A 19,724-nucleotide genomic window follows, 5' to 3' on the forward strand; every position below is an offset into this window, starting at 1 on the left:
GTGGTTATATATCAAAGTATAACTAGCTTATAGGTATAAGTGTGTGTTGCCATATTTTGGCTCAACCATATACAGAGGCCATATACTGACCCGCAATACCGTTCGGTCCGTCCGGTTTACCCACATACTGTGGGTCACCAGCAACCTGCTGCTATTGAGAATATAGTGGGGAAACAGTTAAAACTGTGAATACAAACCCACTTAACTTTCTCAATTTATGGTTACCGTTTATGAGCTGTTGACTTCGTGTCTATTCAGCTTCTATACCTAACCTTGTTTTTAAATATTTTAACATACATTTTTTCGTTTCATATCATTTTTAGTTGGTTAATAAATAAAAGTTATGTCTTATTCATTTCTTTTTGGGATCTCAGATTAATTGAGTGGGTAGGTGCAATACTATGGGTCATACTTTTTCCTTTTTGTGTCCACTTATATAATAGAATCAGCTCCCAAACTTTATTAATTTATAGAGCCTGGTGCACGTACCCTGACTGCTGGCCACCTTCCAATCCTTTTCAAAGTATTTGATTAACGTACAGCACCAAAACAGGAAGATTTTTGTAGATAAAAATGCCTTTATTAGAACATTTGGCAGGACCTGGATAAGCGACGTTTCAGGCTACACAGAGCCTAGCTTGAAAAAAGGCTCTGTGTAGCCTGAAACGTCGCTTATCCAGGTCCTGCCAAATGTTTTAATAAAGGCATTTTTATCTACAAAAATCTTCCTGTTTTAGTGCTGTACGTCAATCAGAGTAATCATACTGCCGGGTAAAGATTTAAGAGCAGTCATTTGCCATGAAGTATTGTAAATTAAGCTGGCACAAATCCATGTTGGCAAAACAATCCTATCTGGATTTGTAACATTTCGATGTTTTACTAGCATTTAGGCAACGTTTTCCCCATTATGGAAACAAAACACAAAGCATCATACTTAGATTTCATATCTGTACTTGGAATATCCTTCACCTTATGACTAAACAAACAAGTACAAAAGTCTTGTATAACAAAATATGAAACACAGAAGCAATAGCCTTTCAATATTTTTATTTAAAGCTAAATAGCTAAGAGCATAGAAGACAATTAGCATGGAGTGAAGCCTGCTTCCCTCCTTTTCCACATCAGGTAATTTTCTAGCAACCCTACATACTGTAGGTTCATGAACCAAGTCTGTTACCTTATCACTCCTCCATAGGGGATTACATAGCCATTATTTAATTAAGGCATCTTATAATTACTGTTATGTAAAGTAGTAAAATCAATGAATTAAAGTGGGTTTATTTCATGACATTGGCAAAGCAGTTTCGTAAATAAATCATTTAGTTTACCAAACATGATTTGTTTTCTTAGTTGCTTGAGCGACAGGACCCCTGTTGATTCCCACACATACATTAGATAGAAGTTGTGTAACCCCTCGACTAGCAACGACACTGGCTGGAAAAAGAAGTTACAAAGTGCCAGAAACCAATATTCTACTCCCAAATTTCTTTCAAATTCCATGGAATGGTAGAGCAATCATATTGCCTGGTAGTCACAGATTAAAAGACAGCATCAAGTATAATTTACTGGCAGTGATAGTGATAGGAAAGTTGCTCAGTTTATTATACATAAATGGTGGACAAGCACAGTTCTCTTGCTGTAAATATGACCCACACATAACATGTTTTACAAGAATACAAGAATAACAGCCACTCATCCTTGTATGCATATTAGAAGAAAAAATCTGTATAATAAATCAAGAGAAGATTTGGTTCTTTCAGTTGTCTATATTCTGTCCAAGCTGGAAATAAGGCTCAATAAGAAAACCAAGGGATTTGAGGCAATTCTCCTTCTCCTTACTTCATAGTCATGCCCAACAGTTAGTCGTGTGTCCAGCAAGGCTTTTTTGGATGGCTAAGTTGTTAGTAGGTATTGCATAAATAAAATACAGCTGCCTGGGGCGACCTGGATTTAATCACTTGACTGGTTGGCATACAATCCTGCCTCCCAACGCATAGCCATTTTGTTTTTGTGCCGATTTACACGTGTGGACTCCACAATCTGAGGGAAACAAAGCATTTCATTATTATATTGTTGCTGCCATCGCAAACATTCGCTCTGCTGGTCTGTGTGATACTGTGGGTCATCTATGTTCTTGAGGTTTTTTTTTTTATTTACAAATCATTCTTTCCCTAGTGCAGGTTTTTTGTCTTTTTTAAATAAATGTACTAAATATTGCACATTTTATTTAGGTATAATTATTGAGGGAATAAAAGAATAGTATCATAAAATTCACCCCCAACATTAGGAGGTTTATTCTAAGTACTAAAGAAGTACTTTGTATGGCCTGCTCACAGACTGACAGAGATGTATGCAGTGGATTTCCCTATTTTTGTATAAAACATGAGCATAAGTATAAACTTATTATGGGGGAATGTAATAAAAGTCGGTAATGGAAAGAATATTCGCAATGCAAAAAGTTATGCCTCTGTGTGAACAAATTTTCCTTTGTGCGAATTTAATATAGCTTTTGCGAACCCAGAAACTGTTTAGCAACCACTTTCCGATAGTAGAAGAAGGTTTCCGAATTTTATAGTTAGCGCCAGTGCGCAGTGAATGTAATAAAACTTTGTTTTTTTTGTTATGTTTGCTCCAAAAGATTATGACAACTTCAAGCACTTCTTAAAAGTGGGCAATGCACAATTAAAATTCACAATGTAATGATGTAGTGTTGTCCTGCACTGGCATGTTTGCTTCAGAACACAACTATAGCTGCTGTGTAGCCTTGGAGGCAGCCATTCAAGCGCAGGATACACAGTAGATAGATACGTTTTCAAAAATCCCATTGTATAATATAGAGCTTATCTGTTATCTGCTGTGTATCCAGTGCCTTTTCTCCTTTTACAGCTTTGAATGCAGGCCCGGATTTGTAGTGAGACCACATAGGCCCGGGCCTAGGGCGGCAGAAAATTAGGGGTGGCATCTGGCATGCCACCCAGCCGCTGTCTGTGAAGCAAGGCATTTTCTAAAGATTGTCGCCCTTGGGCAACACATCCTAAATGTACTTGATGACTTTAATAGTTAATACCATAGACTGACATTTGCATGTATGCAAGGCATTTGGGAGATTTGTTGCCCATGGTAGCATAGATTTACTGTGGGTGAAAAATTACAGTGTGCCATTACCCTAAGGTCAGTGGCATTCAACTCCTAAATGCTTAATGCTGACTGTAAAGTTTGCTGAGGAGGAATCATGTTTTTTGTTTTGCCTTCGGTAATCACATTTTTACAATGACATTTTCGACATTTCCACGTTTCCTACTTTGTCGCAACAGTTTGTTGACAGCTCTATCCAATTTCTGCAGCATACTGCCCCATACATGAACCATTCCAGAATGGGTGTGCAGAGTTAGTAGTGGAAGAATTTGACCAGCGCTCATTGGTCCCTGACATTGGATAAGCTGCAATACAAATTATGAGCCCTAATCTGCTCTAAAGTAATGTTATAGTGTTGGAGGTATCTATACAAGGTTCAGAATATGCCGTATTTATTATGTGCAATTATATTCACCTTAAGTAAAGTATAGTTATTTATATAATGTAAATATGCATAAAGGGTTAGTATGTAAAAATCTGGGAGTTATGTTACTTGCTGCTAAATTCTTTTGTGATTGTTGTCTATGGAAAAGCTGTAGCAAGGAGTAATAGTGACTCTTTTGACAGCGTGAAAAGAGAGCTTGCTGTCTGTATTCTGTATACTGCCATGCATGAATAATAATTCCTACTTATGGTGTCTGTCCCTTCTTGTTATGATCTTTTTTATGAACATTTATTAAGACAGTATTTAAGCATTGGAAACTTGATTTACCTCGGTGTTGACTTCATCGCTTGGGTCAATGCCGGCATACTGAAGACACAGAAATGGGGGGAAAAAATAGAAACTTGTGACCTTCAGCACAGAGGGTTCATCCAAAAAATTATTAACTATACAGAAACCTACAAGTAATATTTGCAGGAATGGTTTAGGATTCTCTTAAAAATCTGCTGCAATTCTCGTAAATGTGCTGGAAACTTAAAAGACCAGTAACATAATTTTTTTTTTAAGTAGAAACAAATTTTTATAAAATGTTTTTTATGTTACTGGCCCTTTAATGTCTGACACAAAGTGACCTCAAAGAATAACAGACATCCATATCTCCCAACATTTTGGAAACCGAAAGAGGGACAAAAAGATTTGCCGAAAATGTTGGATAAAATTGTGGTCACACCCCCTAATTAGCATGTTCATTTTACAAAATTTGGCAGGTTATGAAAGTTTGAACATATTTCTGTGTTTTTTATGTGTTATTACAGTTTTGCTAATTAGGTGAATTGCCCTTTAAGCTGCAAGTCACAGTTTCCCCAAGAGACATGCTTATCTTAAATTGTTACGAGGGTTTCTTTGCTTATATTAAATTGTTACAAAAGTATCTAAGTGCACCTGACACATATTCTGGGCTCTCTGCCAAAAGCCAATTAAGTTAGAAACTTAGTATCTTTTTCTGGCTGTTCAGTGCAGGAAATCAAAGAGAAAGCTGGGACATTTCAGTAACAATCTGGGACTGCGTATTAGTTTGAGGACCATTTCTGAAAAATGGGACAGTTGGGAGGTATGGACATACAGCTGCTTCACTGTGTTTGGCATACTGTAAATTTGTGTTACATAATATAATGAGTGCATGACCAGAACTTTAACCTCACATACGCTTTAGATATTATCTACCAAAAAATGTAAAAGGGTGACGAAAGGTTAAAATGTAATTTGCATGTAATATATGTTTTTCACTAATAGATGGTAGCAGAGAGTTTTGTTAATATCAAAGGATGTAATCACTAGAAGTCACCACCAGGAGTTGGAGAAAAGGAGCCTTTCTGGGAAATTTCTAAAAAAAGAGGGAGGGGGCCCAAAAAAAACCTTAAGGGCTAGTCCACACGGGGAGATAGCCACGCGTTTGCGGTCGCGGCGACAAAGCGCCACGCCAGTCGCCGCGACCGGCGCAGGCGACAGTTTTGTATGGGCGCCTATGTAAAAACGCCTGTGCTAACCACACGAGGCGATGCGCTTTTCAACAGTCGCCTGAAAATGCCTCGCCAGGCTTTTTCAGGCGACTATTGAAAAGCGCATCGCCTCGTGTGGTATAGCCCTTACCCAGGATACTGATGGATCTGCAGTACAACTATTGCCTGCAGTTTTCATGCAGAGACTTGTATGTAAAGCTTTCCCTTCTATATCCAGCTTGGTTATAGGGATGTCTTTAGGGCCATGGCTTACAATGGAGTTTCGCAATAAAAATGCACGACTGTAGAGACAAATCTCCTGAAAATGCTTCTCGCCTGAAAATGCAATAATTGAAATCGCTGATGGTTAAATCTACAAATCCCAAAGTCGCCCTAAGTTGCCTTGTGAGCAACTTCAGAAGAATGAAGTAGGTTTTTTCCACTGGTGATTTCAATTGTTGCAGGTGGAGAAGCATTTGTCGCCCACGGTCGTGCATTTTGGCTGGTGACAAATCTCCCCATTGGCATTACCCTTATATTGTTTGTAATTTACACCATTCAGTACCAGAGGTCATAGTTTAACAACAAATAAAGGGCCAGAGTTTCTGAATTCAACACTATTAAATAATCACACTAAGAGACCAATGAAACATTGATTTTATCCACAAAAGAAAACAACTTATCCACAGTGACCTATCTTAATACCAGGTATTAAGAAAAATAAACTGATTGGGCAGAGGTAAGGACAGGGCTGCTTTGTGCCATTGGTATTGCACCTAGTACCATATTTCGAATCCAATGCTAGGCGCAGAGTACAGCCAGACCCTGGATGCAAGTGCTTTTAAAATAAGCTTGAATGGTTGCTTTTTGCGTCAGTGATATAGCAATACATGAATAGTTGTATGGTGTTTCCTGAAATGTATAGTTCTAAACACCACAGCAGTACAAATAAATAATAAACACATTTTTAAAAACACTGCACCGAAAATAAGTATACTTTAGAGCACAAAGATAAAAATGCCACTAGCAATATGTTTACCCCATAAAATTATGCTTTTTTAAAATGTACATAGTCTAATGAAGTCTCAATGGGTAAATTTGTCTTTCTACTCCAAAGCACCAAACGTATAAAATTTCAAATTTACCATGGTGTGTCCTAAGACAAAAGTATATTGTAACAGACTTTGAGTAAAGTTTAAACGGAAACCCTGGGTACTGGAGACTTGAGATGGAGAAGCAATCTGAAGATAATGTTAAAGGAACAGTTTAGTGTATAAATAAAAACTGGGTAAATAGAAAGGCTGTGCAAAATAAAAAAAATTCAAATATAGTTTTGAAATTTTTAAAGGCTGGAGTGACTGGATGATCAACATAATAGCCAGAACACTACTTCCTGCTTTTCAGCTGTTTTTCAGAGACTTTAAGGGGAGCCACATGGGACATATCTGTTCAGTGAGTTTGCAATTGATCCTTAGCATGCAGCTCAGATTCAAAAGCAAACATTATAACTCATGTGCCCCCCCTGCCTGGTAACCAATCAGTTGAACCCAAGAGAGCTGCAATGCTGGAAGTAGTGTTCTGTTCTGTTATTTTAGAGATCCATTCACTCCAGCCTTTATAGATTATATTTTTGAAAACTATATTGAATTTTTTATTTATTTTGCACAGCCTATCCATTTAGTGAGTTTGTATTTTTATACTGAACAATTCCCTTAAAAAGAGGTTAGGTCTCAGGTTCAGTTGTTCTAATTCAAAAACATAGTAACATGGTAAGTTAGGTTGAAAAAAAGACACATCCATCAAGTTCAAACTTTTAAGTCTATAGTTGACCAAATCAGACTCATGCAAAAACTAGAAACTAGATGGTATGCTCCATTTTAGAAGCAAATTTAGAAAACTAAATGAAGTTTCTAAATTCAATTACACCATTGTACAGAGGGCTCTCAAAACCATAAAGTACTACCTCCTCCCAGGAGTTCTATTCAGTAACTGACTTCACTTACCACACAACAAGGGGAAACAATTCAAGTATTACCAGATGGTTAGTGGCATTACAACATTTCATTATGTGTAGTAGAGCACTGACCATAGATTCAACAGGGTGATGTGTATGCCCTCTCCAGGGTATACTGTCTGGTGGTCAAAAGTACTGAACTTAAGTTTGAGTGGGGGGATGGGATACGTTTCTCCCAAAATGGTCCATGAGGCAGAGCAGAGGTCTGGTGAAATGTGCCTAGTCAGCCATTTGGGCTGCATAGAATAGCCTCACCTGTAATTAAAAGGCTGTAGGTGCTCTCTGCTCGGAGAGCTATGTATAAAGTTGGAGCTGGAGAAGATGATAATGAGTGTAATCCACCATGTTTTTGTACTTTGAACCCTGCTTTTCATGCTAGATGAATTTCTTAAAGCATATAGATCTATCACACCCCCATCAATAACAGCAGTGCTGTCCAACTTCTGTGGTACCGAGGGCCTGAATTTTTCTGGCCTACATGGTGGAGGGCCGCTAATGGAAGCCAGTGTTGACCACTCCCCCTTTTACACCACACCCATTTAAACAACACCCATGTTATCTCAAGAACCATGTTCACATTTATGGTGGTAACACACCAAAAAACCAAATGGTTGATGCTCACTGCAGGGTTATCAATTATCACTAATATGTGACACCCTTAAATAAACCATAAACATACCCTTAAATCCATATGCTGCCTCCTCTCCCGTGGATAACACTGCACCCCCCAACACAGGATTTCACACATTAGGAGCCCCTAACAACAATTTTACAAATGCTAACAAACCCCCAGAACAAACCATACCAGGCTTACATCCCAATAGCTACAGAGTAGGGCAGGTAGAGTATGGCACACCCAGGGAGCATAGGGCATGCAGAGTATGGCACACAGAGGGAGCATAGGGCAGACAGAGTCTGGCACACACAGAAAGCACAGAGCAGGCATAGTATGGCACACACAGTAAGCATGGGGCAGGAAGAATATGAAACCCACAGGGAGCATAGGGCAGGCAGAGTATGAAACACACAGGGAGCATCGGGCAGGCAGAGTATGGCACACACAGGGAGCATAGGGCAGACAGAGTATGGCACACACAGGTAGTACAAGGCAGACAGAGTATGGCACACACAGGGAGCATAGGGCAGGCATAGTATGGCACACACAGGGAGCATAGAGCAGGCAGAGTATGAAACACACAGGGAGCATAAGGCCGGCAGAGTATGACACACACAGGGAGCATGGGGCAGGAAGAGTATGAAACATACAGGGAGCATAGGGCAGGCAGAGTATGGCACACACAGGGAGCCTAGGGCAGACAGAGAATGGCACACACAGGTAGTACAGGGCAGACAGAGTATGGCACACACAGGGAGCACAGGGCAGACAGAGTATGACACACACAGGTAGCACAGGGCAGACAGAGTCTGGCACACACAGGGAGCACAGGGCAGGCATAGTATGGCACACACAGGGAGCATAGGGCAGGCAGAATATGAAACACACAGGGAGCATAAGGCAAGCAGAGTATGGCACACACATGAAGCATGAGGCAGGAAGAGTCTGAATCCCACAGGGAGCATAGGGCAGGCAGAGTATGAAACACACAGGGAGTATAGGGCAGGCAGAGTATGGCACACACAGGGATCATAGGGCAGACAGAGTATGGCACACACAGGGAGCATAGGGCAGGCAGAGTATGAAACACACAGGGAGCATAAGGCAAGCAGAGTATGGCATACACAGGGAGCATAAGGCAAGCAGAGTATGGCATGCACAGGGAGCATGGGGTAGGAAGAGTATGAAACACACAGGGAGCATAGGGCAGGCAGATTATGAAACATACAGGGAGCATAGGGCAGGCAGCATATGGCACACACAGGGAACATGGGGCAGGTATGGCAAAAACAGAGCGCATAGGGCAAGCAGAGTATGGCACACACAGGTGAGCCTAGGGCAGGCAGAGTATGGCACACACAGGGAGCATAGGGCAGGTAGAGTATGGCGCACACACACACAAAAAAATAGGGAAGGCAGAATACAGCAGGAGACAGGGAAATCTATCAGGACTCAAAGATGAACATTTCATACTGTGCTACATATGGTAACAGAGTGCTGACCCTCCAGCAGTTTTTCTCAAGTGCAAAGAGGTGAACAATGTTTCAGTTTGGGTCTGAGGAGTGAACAGTACAGGGCTATAGGGATGTGACCAATAGAGGTGTTACAGGTGTAAACAATGCAGGCGTTTACAGTCTAAATTTGAGGTGTAAATAATGCAGGGTCCAGTTAATCTCAGCACTGTTACCTTTAAAAGCTTACACAAGGTAAGGAATCACAGCAGACAATGTGGGGGGCCACACAAGGGGGGGGGGCTGGGGCGCATCCGGCCAGCAGGCTGCTAGTTGGAAATTGGACAGCCCTAAATAACAGCAATGCCTGCATTTGATAGCACTATATTTATGAGGGGGAGGTACATAAATGTGCTCCCAATCCCTATCTATTCCCTAAACAGTGTGTCATTCCGATGCACAAATTATGGAGTACTGGTGGAACCAGGCTGCATCAGGGTCCTTAACTTAACTTAACACCTGTGTGTAGTGTGCTCCTTTTTGCAAAGTATCCATATGTGTTTAAAAATGGAGGAGTTAGTTAGTGATGAGTTGTACACAATTTTAACAAACTGTAGTAAATCAGAGCTATCTCTCAATCAACATTAAGTATACACTACAAACAATATTTCTGAAGTGTATTCCATCAAGCATTTTGGCACTTACCCAACTATCTTCTCCATGCTTTCTTAGCCTATCTGAATCTGACTCTGGTACAGCAAATTTAGGGTCTCTCTTTTGTTTGAACATTTGTTCTGATGACAATATATATGATGGAGTTCCATAAGAGGGGTTGGCTTTGTATGGAGCAGTCGACCACTGATTGGAAACGCCTAAAGAAAACAAAGAAACAATCCTGTAAAATCACTCCTGTAAGGTCGACATTTCACTTAAACCCATGAATTATATGATCTCAACCATAATGATGATTATTTTTATTAACAAAAGGTAAAAGTCAAAGCTTTAAAACCCCACAAAGAACAGGGTCTCAAAGATAATTGTGCTTACCTGAATTCAGTACTGTTTTTTCATATTGGTTGTAGCCATTGAAGGGAACAGTGGTTTGGATGTCTACTGGTGATGTTAGTGAAGTCATTTCACTTTTCCTTTGTTGCGCTTTTAGGTCCCTATCCCTCTCTAGTGTCTTCTGGATCTCTTGCTCAATAATATTGGACAGAGAAGGCCTAAGCCTGCTGACATTGTATATTACTTCTGGGTTTGAATTTTCTTCTGTTCCATTAAACAACTGTTTCTTCTTTTCATCTTCATCTCCATGAGATTTCTGAGGTTTAACATTGACATTTTCTTTGTGTAAGATGTGAGTTTCTTGGGAAGGTTCTGAAGCTGCCTTATAGTCTAATATGTTTTCTAAACTCTGCCTTCTATATATATATGTGTTCATGGGTGTTGGCTTCCAGTTGGTTCTTACACTATATGGCTGCTGGACATCCTGGATGTTACCATTGCTTTTAACATTAGGTTCTCCAGAATAAACCTGAGTTATATCATCTTCTGTACTATAGTTATTTATTGTTCCCTTAAAGTTTGTTTTTGTGGTCACATGCTGTGGTTTCACAGGGATCTCATCTGGCTGTTCAAATAATTTCCTGCGCTCATCTATCTCCTGAGCACTGCCCTTATCATAAAGCCCAGCCACTTTTCCCTCATTTTTCAAGTCTGCTTCCCTTTGAGCCTCTTTTTCAATTTCCCTCTGTAGAAACATAGAAGTACGAGCTCTGTCTTTGCTCTTTTTCTGAGATGGCACATTTGAAGTCAAAGGGAGAACAGAATTTTTGAGGATTTCAACAGTCTCATTGGTTACTGTCTTAACCTGGATGCCTCTCTCCCTCCTCAAATTCTCTTCCCTTTCCTTGGCCAATCTGATTTCCCTCTCAATTGGTGTCTCATTACTTGGATTTGGAATGTCCTCAGATTCTTGCTCTGTGATTTGGTAGCTTCTGCTTAAAATTTCTTGTGGTTTTTCCTGTGCTCTAGAGTCTACATTATCAGCATATATCTCCCCAGATAAATTATTGTAGCGCTGGCTGGAACTTCTACTTCTGCTAGATATGGGTTGATTCTCAGTACTGGGTGATGCATTGTCCCTCACTTTCCCAAGAATGCCCCTTGTCTTTCCTTGGTTGCTATTGTCATTTTCAAGCAAAACTCGAGAGGAGAGGTGGGTGAGCTTGGATTGAAGTTGGGGGCTGGGAAATGGTAGGCTTTCCTTTTTCTTCTCTAACATCAGAAATTGTTGTCTGGCAGCTTCAAAGTTTATCTGGTCAGTATTGGGGCCACTATCCAGCCCATTAATGTCAGCACCTGAAATGGAACTCCTTGTCTCATCTAATGAGATTTTCAGCTCTTCCATGTCCAAGCTTTTCCGTTGACTCTGTCTTTTTATAATGTCCTTTCGCTGTGCATCAAACTCCAGCAATTTTTCTGGAGTAAGATCATGTGAGCGAGGGCTATATTCATCCTCTGAGTCATTATCTGTAAAAAGCTTGGTTGGATTGTTCTGGGAATGATATGCTCTTACATCAAAGCGTTTTTCTTCCTTCAACAAACGCAACTGGTTATTTCGGTCTGGATGGGGAACCCATACATCACTGCTTGTGCTTCTCAGCTCCACACTAGGGCTTTCTTGAGCAGTTGAATTAGACTCTTGTCTTGCTTCTTCCTTGCCGCTTTCTGCATCTCTTGCTGAGGATAATGAGTAGATGGAACTCCTGGTTATTCTATCCATGTCAGGAACATCAATGCTTTGAGGTTCAGATGTGTTTTGCTCGTTTATCTTAGATGTATAGTTTATATCCTGACTGAAAATAGTGTTCTCTTGCCAAATGGGCTTTTCCTCTGTACATGTCACCTGCAATTCACATTCATATCTTGTTTCTTTATCATGTGTGCCAGGCAAGTCTGGAAAAATTACTGCTTGATTTTCAAAATCATTTCTTTCTTGTTCAGGTAAGCCAACTGCTTTGTCTTTTAGGGATAAGTCAGTGCTATGCAGTTCAGATATATTGCTTGTTGGCACCTCAGTCTGAGAATGACTTTTGTCATTCACGTAGGGACTTTTAGCTATTTCCTCATTTGAGATCTGATGAAAAAAAACCCCCCAAAAAACAGTCATTAACTATATGTTAGTGTTTATATTACCCATCTATATTATTCTGGCACAAGCTGATTGATGTTCACCTGTCATAAATTCTATTGAGCAATGTTCACATATCTGTGTGCATGCACACATACATAACACAATTTTTTTTATCAGGTCTGTCAAACTTGGTTAATTATTGCTAGTAGCCTGTAAATTCCATCTGCTAAGTTTGAAAGGGGATCTGACATTTGCAAGCCCCTTCTTCCTTAGACCACTCTCTCTTCAACCCCATAATGTCCTCTCATTTCATCAACAATATCTAACACTTTGGTGGATTTTAGTTAAATATTATATGAAATCTTTTTTGTGCCACATTCAAAGGAAGTGGCTCTATAAGCAAAAGTGCAATATCTTGATGATCTATGGCCATCCTTGATAATATGTTCCAGGCAGGGCAAGTTACAGTCATGTACAAAAGCAGTTTATTACTCATGCAAATCATAGAAAGTTAATTAGCTACAGGGCAGTTTGTAATATTGTATAATAATATGACTTTATATAATACAATATATAATTTAATAATTAATTCAGGTAGATTGTGGCTCTACCTACCTAGTCCTTATCTGCATAGGCAATTGCATATGAACATTCAAAGATATAGACATAAAATAAAATTGACCAGTTGCAGAGCAGCTTAGTTTAATTCTGAGTATGAAGTTACTTTTAAAGGATAAACAAACCCATAATAAAAAAATACCCTACCCTACATAGACCCCCCTCCCTCATGCGTCACTAGAGGGGGGCGGGCCCTGGTGCGTGACGCGCAGCCGGGCCACGCCCCCTCTGTACGGCCGCATTTATCAGTGGCACGTGAGTTGCCAGGGGGCCCTGAGGGGGTGCGGGCCCTGGCCCGCTCGCACCCCCTGCTCCCCTGGTAGTTCCGCCACTGCCCTTACTTACCCCTCCATGCAGATCCTGTCCAGTGGAGTTCACAGCAGCCATCTTCTTCTCTTTGGTAATCTTCGGAATGAGACTGATGTAGCGGTGCATGCGCAGTTGGAGCAATTTTCTGTTACCCGACGACTGTGCATGCAGTGAAAACTCATGAAATTGATGAATCGCCGGTCTCATTCCGAAGATTATAAAAGCTGCTGAAGATGGCTGCCGTGAACTCCGCTGGACAGAATCTGCACGGAGGTGTAAGTAAAGAGTTAGGGGCATAGGTTAGGGGGGTAGGGTTTCTTTTTGTTAAGGGTTTGTTTCTCCTTTAAATGTGCTTGTCCTAAAAGTGATATGTTTCATAGATTACAAGAGATGCAGGGTCGGACTGGGCCTGCGGGACACCGGGAATAAAACCTGCAGGCAGAGCCGCATTCTTCCTTGCCTCCTTCCACCAGACCGCAGTGCAAATCCGTGAGTGAAGAAGGTATGCGCGGGGGTAAGGGGGAACAGAGGGGGATTAGCCCACGGGGGCGTTTAGCGGAGGGGCGATCTTGTTTTTTTTTAGGTGCCTGATGTGGCAGCCCTGATGGGCTCACACCCCTCAGTCTGAAGCTGAAAAGGATAGTATTGATACTAACAAAACAAACATAGCTGAAAGATTGCCTTTGAGTATTGCCTTTGATTATGGATACTATTTAAAGGAATAGCAGTCATAGCTGACTAGTAAATGTGTGGGTTCAAGCCTCAACCCCTCTGCTGAAGAATGTAATTTTTGTGGTGGGAAAGAATATGGGCATCCATGTGGCTCTTATTTTGCTGCAGCTGTTGCAAGTGCATGGCATAGCTAAACTGGAATGAAATGTTGAATTGTGTGTGTGGGTTTTTTTTTTGCACTTTGCACAAATAAGGGCTTTTATTGCCATTCAAAAAACCTTGCAGATAGAGGGGGTCACAGTTTGGAAATTCTTCATTCAGAATGGAGTGTGACAAATATTGAATGTGTATAGAGCAAATCTAGGGCACACTTGTCAATGGGTGGGAAAAAATTACAGTTACCAGATTATACTTATAAGGACATGACAGTGTCATGGACTAACATATGCTCTATAATTATTTCAACAACAGTACAAGTGGTAGTGACAGGGCTCTTGGTCTCTTGGTGCAGATGTGATGGCAAATTACTAAAATGTGTCCAGTGTGATTCAGTATGTCATTGTTTTCTTGTAAACCTGTGAGGGATATGGCCATGGACAGGCTTTACATAAAGATTCCTGGTGCTGTACTATGCAGTACTGATTCTGCATGTGCATGTGTTGGGTATCACCAAGGGAATAAGAAATGGGAGTGGGGCTGACGCCATCAAGTGCAGTCAAGTACCGCTGGCTGTTGCAGATAAGGCCAGTTGGAGATAATTCCAAGAATGTCAGAAGCAGACATTTTACAAACACAAACATGGGCATAGGGCAGCATGAGGCACTGAAAAAAGCGCACTTTCTAAAGCATATGTATTGGCATAAAAACAGAGGGACCAGAAGTTTCAGTTTTCAGATCTTCAAAGGTATAAACACATGAGATACAAATAAAGACATACATACTTCTGCATTGTACCCCACAAATAGTACTATTGTATGATGACATAAGTTATAAATATATACAACTCCTGAAACAGCATTTCTAAAGAAACAGTTAAATGACACCGTTTTTCTAGTGTGTGTCTAATAAGTTAAGTGGTTGGAACTGGCAACAATGGCACAATATCAATTCCTATTCCTGTGTTGGTCTCCCTTTACTCGCAAAATTTGACTCTCAGTGCTTCATGTGTCTTTCTCTGTTTATTAATTTGTACTGTTCTCCATAGCTTTTTTTTTTTTTTTTTTTTAAACGAGAAGGTTGGTATTGTCAGAGTTCTAGCAATTAAGGCAGCATACTCAGCAGTTTGTGGGGGCCCACTAAGTTCCCAGCTGATATTCCATTTTCGTTATTTGTGTGCATAATATAAGTATTCTGGTTCTTTCATTCCCCTTGAAACACTCACCCCCACGGACACTCCAAAATACACTTCCCTTGCATCCCCATTTGGACATTTGCTCTCACCTTCAGGGATACTGGTCCTTGTGGCTCATGTCACTTCACTGAATCTGTTCTGAAGATGTGTAGGAGAGTGACAGGCAAAGTCCAGAGATCATAATAATAACACACCCAAAAGAAAGGAGGGTGTTAGAGACAAGGCTGAACATGTGTGAGTATAGTGGATCGACTGGGTGTTGCATTAGACTTTAATAGATGCGTAGTTATGCACTAAGAGGTGGGTTTTATATGCACTGCTGTCCAGTCCTGCTCCCTCGAGGTGCTATTGGTTTTAATTAAAGGAGAATTCAACCCCCCATATAAAAAACCCACTACCCCTTACCATACATAGTCCCCCAACCCTGCTTCCGCCCACACAGGTAATAACTCCAGTAATTGGCCCTAATCTTGTAATTATCCCTTGTTGCAGAGTAAGCGCAGTGGAGCTCAAGGGCGCCATCTTCTTCTATTCGGTAATCTTCTGGTCTTCTTCCTTCCCTCTGGCAATTTTCATGACTTTTATCGCATGCGCAGTTGTCCGGAACCGGAAGATTGCTTCAACTGCATATGCGCCGATACGACGCTCACTTTACGAAGATTACCAAAGAGAAGAAGATGGCGCCTGTGAGTTCCGCTGCACTTACTCTGCAACAAGGGGTTATTACAAGATTAGGTAGGTAGGTCTGCAAGCTCCACCCCCTGTGACCCACAAATCACACCTCTGCTCCAGCCAGAACCCCTGACTAGAGTACTACCTGATGTGAGCCCCGGTAAGCAATACGAAACTCATAGCTGCACTCACTGTACAGGCTTCGTCTGACACACATTCATAGCCCTCAGTCAGAAGATGGGTAACTACTCCAGCTTGTGGAGGGGCTGGGTGGCACCACAGCATAAGGACGAAGGCAGCATAAAAAGTAGTTCCACCTCTGGACACAATTAAAGCAGCAATTCTTCAACAACAACTATTCAATCCATTAACTTTATTCTACTTATTCATTTGAAATGTATGACTGAACATCCCTTGGGGCAGTCTGATGAGTGCTACTTGGTTGCTTCCATCTAATATCAATAACCAATGATCACAGGTGCAGAAAATAGCATTGGGACAGGCATTATGACTGTCATTATGTGTAGAGGCAATTAATAGTCCTGTGTGATATTTCATTCTTGAAATTTTTAGAACTGAAGTATTTAACATATAGGGGCACATTTACTATGGTTTGAATATCGAAGTCGAAGGATTTACCGCAATTGAAGGAAAAAGGACAACGATTGAAGGAAAAATCGTTCGATTAATCGAACGATTCTAAGGATTTTAATCCATCGATCCAACGATTTTCCTTCGATCAGAAATTGCTAGGAAAGCCTATGGGGACCTTCCCCATAGGCTAACATTGGTGCTCGGTAGGTTTTAGGTAGCGAAGTAGATGGTCGAAGTTTTTTTAAAGAGACAGTACTTCGACTATCGAATGGTGGAATAGTCGACCGATTTTTAGTTTGAATCATTAGATTCGAAGTCGAAGTCGTAGTTGAAGGTCGAAATAGCCAATTCGGTGGTCGAAGTAGCCAAAAAAAATACTTCAAAATTCGAAGTATTTTTCATTCTAATCCTTCACTCGAGCTAAGTAAATGTGCCCCATAATCTATCTATTACATTATTTTTTGTTAAACCACAAATTTTATCCTTAAGGAAATGGAAATTTTCTCCTGTGAAGAAAATACTTGATAAGATGATTTGCAAAGGTCTGGAGTTACCTCATAGAAGCACAGCTTTGTTTCCATTTTGTTTGGGCTATTGATTTTTAGAGTACTTTGTCCTACTGCTGTCACACTATTTCACATTTAGAAGATTGGATGTTGCAGTAACATTAGTGCACGTCATAGTATTGATCTGTGTGTGTGTGACTTTCTTTCCCTCTGGAATATATGGGTACAGTTGTGAAATGTGTGTTGAGGTTGGGCAAAGGTTTTAATAATGTATACTATACATTTAGTTTTTATACATATTTTCAGTTATAATATACATTATCAATTTAATCTAAATCATTTCCTTACATACTAATAATAAGAGTATGTACATTCTACTGACTACAGACAAAAAGTTCTCTATTTCCCAGTATTACCTAAGAATGGCAAGTAAGACTGCTCCAGGGGTGGCATGTGGGAGGGGAGGTGCCTCCCGATAGCATTGCAATAGGTTGCCAGGACAAACAGAAACAGCACTCCCTTAAAGGAGAAGGAAAGTTACCGCAGCAGTTTATTGCCAATAGATTAGCCACAATAGTGCAAGCTACAACACTATATCTATATGTGCAGAATGCTTTACCATACCTGAGTAAACAACTCTAGAAGCTTTTAGGATAGCAGGATAGCAGCTGCCATATTAGCTTGTTCTGACATTACTTCCTGCCTGAGTCTCTCCCTGTTAACTCATAGCTCTGGGCTCAGATTACTGAGCAAACTGAGCATGCTCATTCCCCGCCATGAGGTTTAAGCTGAAAGAAGGAATTCTGATACAGAAGCCCATGTATCACAATAAAATGAAAGAAATGCAGTGTTTCTTTTGACAGAGGAGACTCAGAGCAGCATTACTTTGAGGGTTTACTGGTATATTTATATAGACCTTACTTATATAGAGCTTTCTTAATTGTAGCCTTTTCTTCTTGTTTCTTCACATATATTGAAACAAAATATCCCCAAGCGGGACTTAATATGTGTGCCTTCCAACTGTTATTTGGGTTTTAGTGTTTGCTCCTAGTAGTTAAAGGGAAAATCATCCCTAAACAAAGGGAATACAGTAGTAAAAAGACATAACTAAGCTAAAATCTGCTGTAATGGCAACCCACACATTTTATAGAAGTTCCTTCCTACAAACATCTCTTAACATAGGCAGGGTGTCATAGTTGTTCAAAATGAGCACCAAGTGCATTATTCCATTGAGCACACAATGTACATAATTGTAAGACACATTCTATTTTACTTACCATGTCCCTTCTCTCCATACCACTGAAGAGCACTTGCCATGGTGAGGGATATTTAAACATCTTCTTATCATGGGGGTCAAGCCAATGAGTAAGAGGTTGTGAGCCAGGGGGTCAGGCCCAGACAGGAGCAGTGGCAGGTAAATGTCTGTCAGTACTAGAGAACACATGTCAGCATGAGTCAATAGGAGAAAATAAGGAAAGAGAGAACGATGAACTTTCACTCTCTCACCAGTAAAAAATTAAACCTAACATCATAATCTTGACAGCACTAAAATGATCCTGTAACTTTTTCGTTTTGGTTTTTGTATGCATTTATAAGATCTGTTATTTAGTGTAATCAGTATTGTTAACAAAATAAAACTGGCATGCATATCTGTATTCATGAGGGCTCATTTATTAGCACAGCTGCTAAACGGCTCAAGTGCAGTTGCCTGTTGTAACCAACCAGCAAATAGTCTGCCACCAGTTTGAAAATATATGCAGAGATCTGATTTGACAGTGTAGAGAGTGTGTTTTCATTTTATGAGCAAAATCATTTATTGGCACCAGTCAAGCAAGATGTTTGGAATTTATGATGATCATATCCAACCTTGGACCCATAGTATCGATTGCTTACAACCTTTGGAATAGAGCCAGAGAGAAAATCTATTTTCACTTTCTCCGTTTTCTGCAGTAAACCTCCTTCTTACCCTTTTATACTGCTGGCATTATATTTTTCTTTTTTTTCATTCCCCCTTTTCCCCCTGGCACTTTGTCAAAGCTTAGAGAATATTTCCTATGTCCCTCTTTATCTACAAACTGGTGATATTCCTCATTATATCCTATACCCTAATGGTTATAGCTCTGCATTAGAGATGTCGCGAACTGTTCGCCGGCGAACTTGTTCGCGCGAACATCGGGTGTTCGCGCTCGCCGGAAGTTCGCGAACGTCGCGCGACGTTCGCCATTTTGGGTTCGCCATTGTTGGCGCTTTTTTTTGCCCTCTCACCCCAGACCAGCAGGTACATGGCAGCCAATCAGGAAGCTCTCCCCTGGACCACTCCCCTTCCCTATAAAAACCGAAGCCCTGCAGCGTTTTTTCACTCTGCCTGTGTGTGCTGAAGAGATAGTGTAGGGAGAGAGCTGCTGCCTGTTAGTGATTTCAGGGACAGTTGAAAGTTTGCTGGCTAGTAATCGTTTTGATACTGCTCTGTTATTGGAGGGACAGAAGTCTGCAGGGGTTTGAGGGACATTTAAGCTTAGGTAGCTTTGCTGGCTAGTAATCTACCTTCTACTGCAGTGCTCTGTATGTAGCTGCAGTGGGCAGCTGTCCTGCTTCTGATCTCATCTGCTGACTGCTGCAATAACAGTAGTCCTTGTAAGGACTGCTTTTATTTATTTTTTTGTTGTTTTACTACTACTACTACTACTACTACTATAAGAGCCCAGTGCTATTAGTCTAGCAGTGTTGGGGAGTGGGACTGGTGTGCTAATCTGCTGCTCCTAGTAGTTC

General features: G+C 40.7%; 1 protein-coding gene across 3 annotated transcripts in view; it reads right to left on the reverse strand.

Annotated features, from left to right (window-relative positions):
* LOC108706851 (mitotic interactor and substrate of PLK1) overlaps positions 1-19,724 on the reverse strand; it is a 71,771-nt gene that overhangs the window by 41,009 nt on the left and 11,038 nt on the right. The window contains exons 2-6 of one of the 3 annotated variants that reach the window (XM_018243619.2): positions 18,233-18,386; positions 10,145-12,236; positions 9,803-9,969; positions 3,848-3,886; positions 1,033-2,040 (exon numbers count right to left, since the gene is read on the reverse strand). In XM_018243619.2, the coding sequence (XP_018099108.1) occupies positions 1,951-2,040; positions 3,848-3,886; positions 9,803-9,969; positions 10,145-12,236; positions 18,233-18,292 (2,448 nt within the window). In that variant the 5' untranslated portion in view covers positions 18,293-18,386 and the 3' untranslated portion in view covers positions 1,033-1,950. Of the gene's footprint in view, positions 1-1,032; positions 2,041-3,847; positions 3,887-9,802; positions 9,970-10,144; positions 12,237-18,232; positions 18,387-19,724 lie in introns of those variants that run through there. The other 2 variants (XM_041579912.1, XM_041579913.1) reach the window with 2 other exon arrangements.

The sequence above is a fragment of the Xenopus laevis genome, chromosome 1S (genome assembly GCF_017654675.1).
Source record: "Xenopus laevis strain J_2021 chromosome 1S, Xenopus_laevis_v10.1, whole genome shotgun sequence".
NCBI lineage: Eukaryota > Metazoa > Chordata > Amphibia > Anura > Pipidae > Xenopus > Xenopus laevis.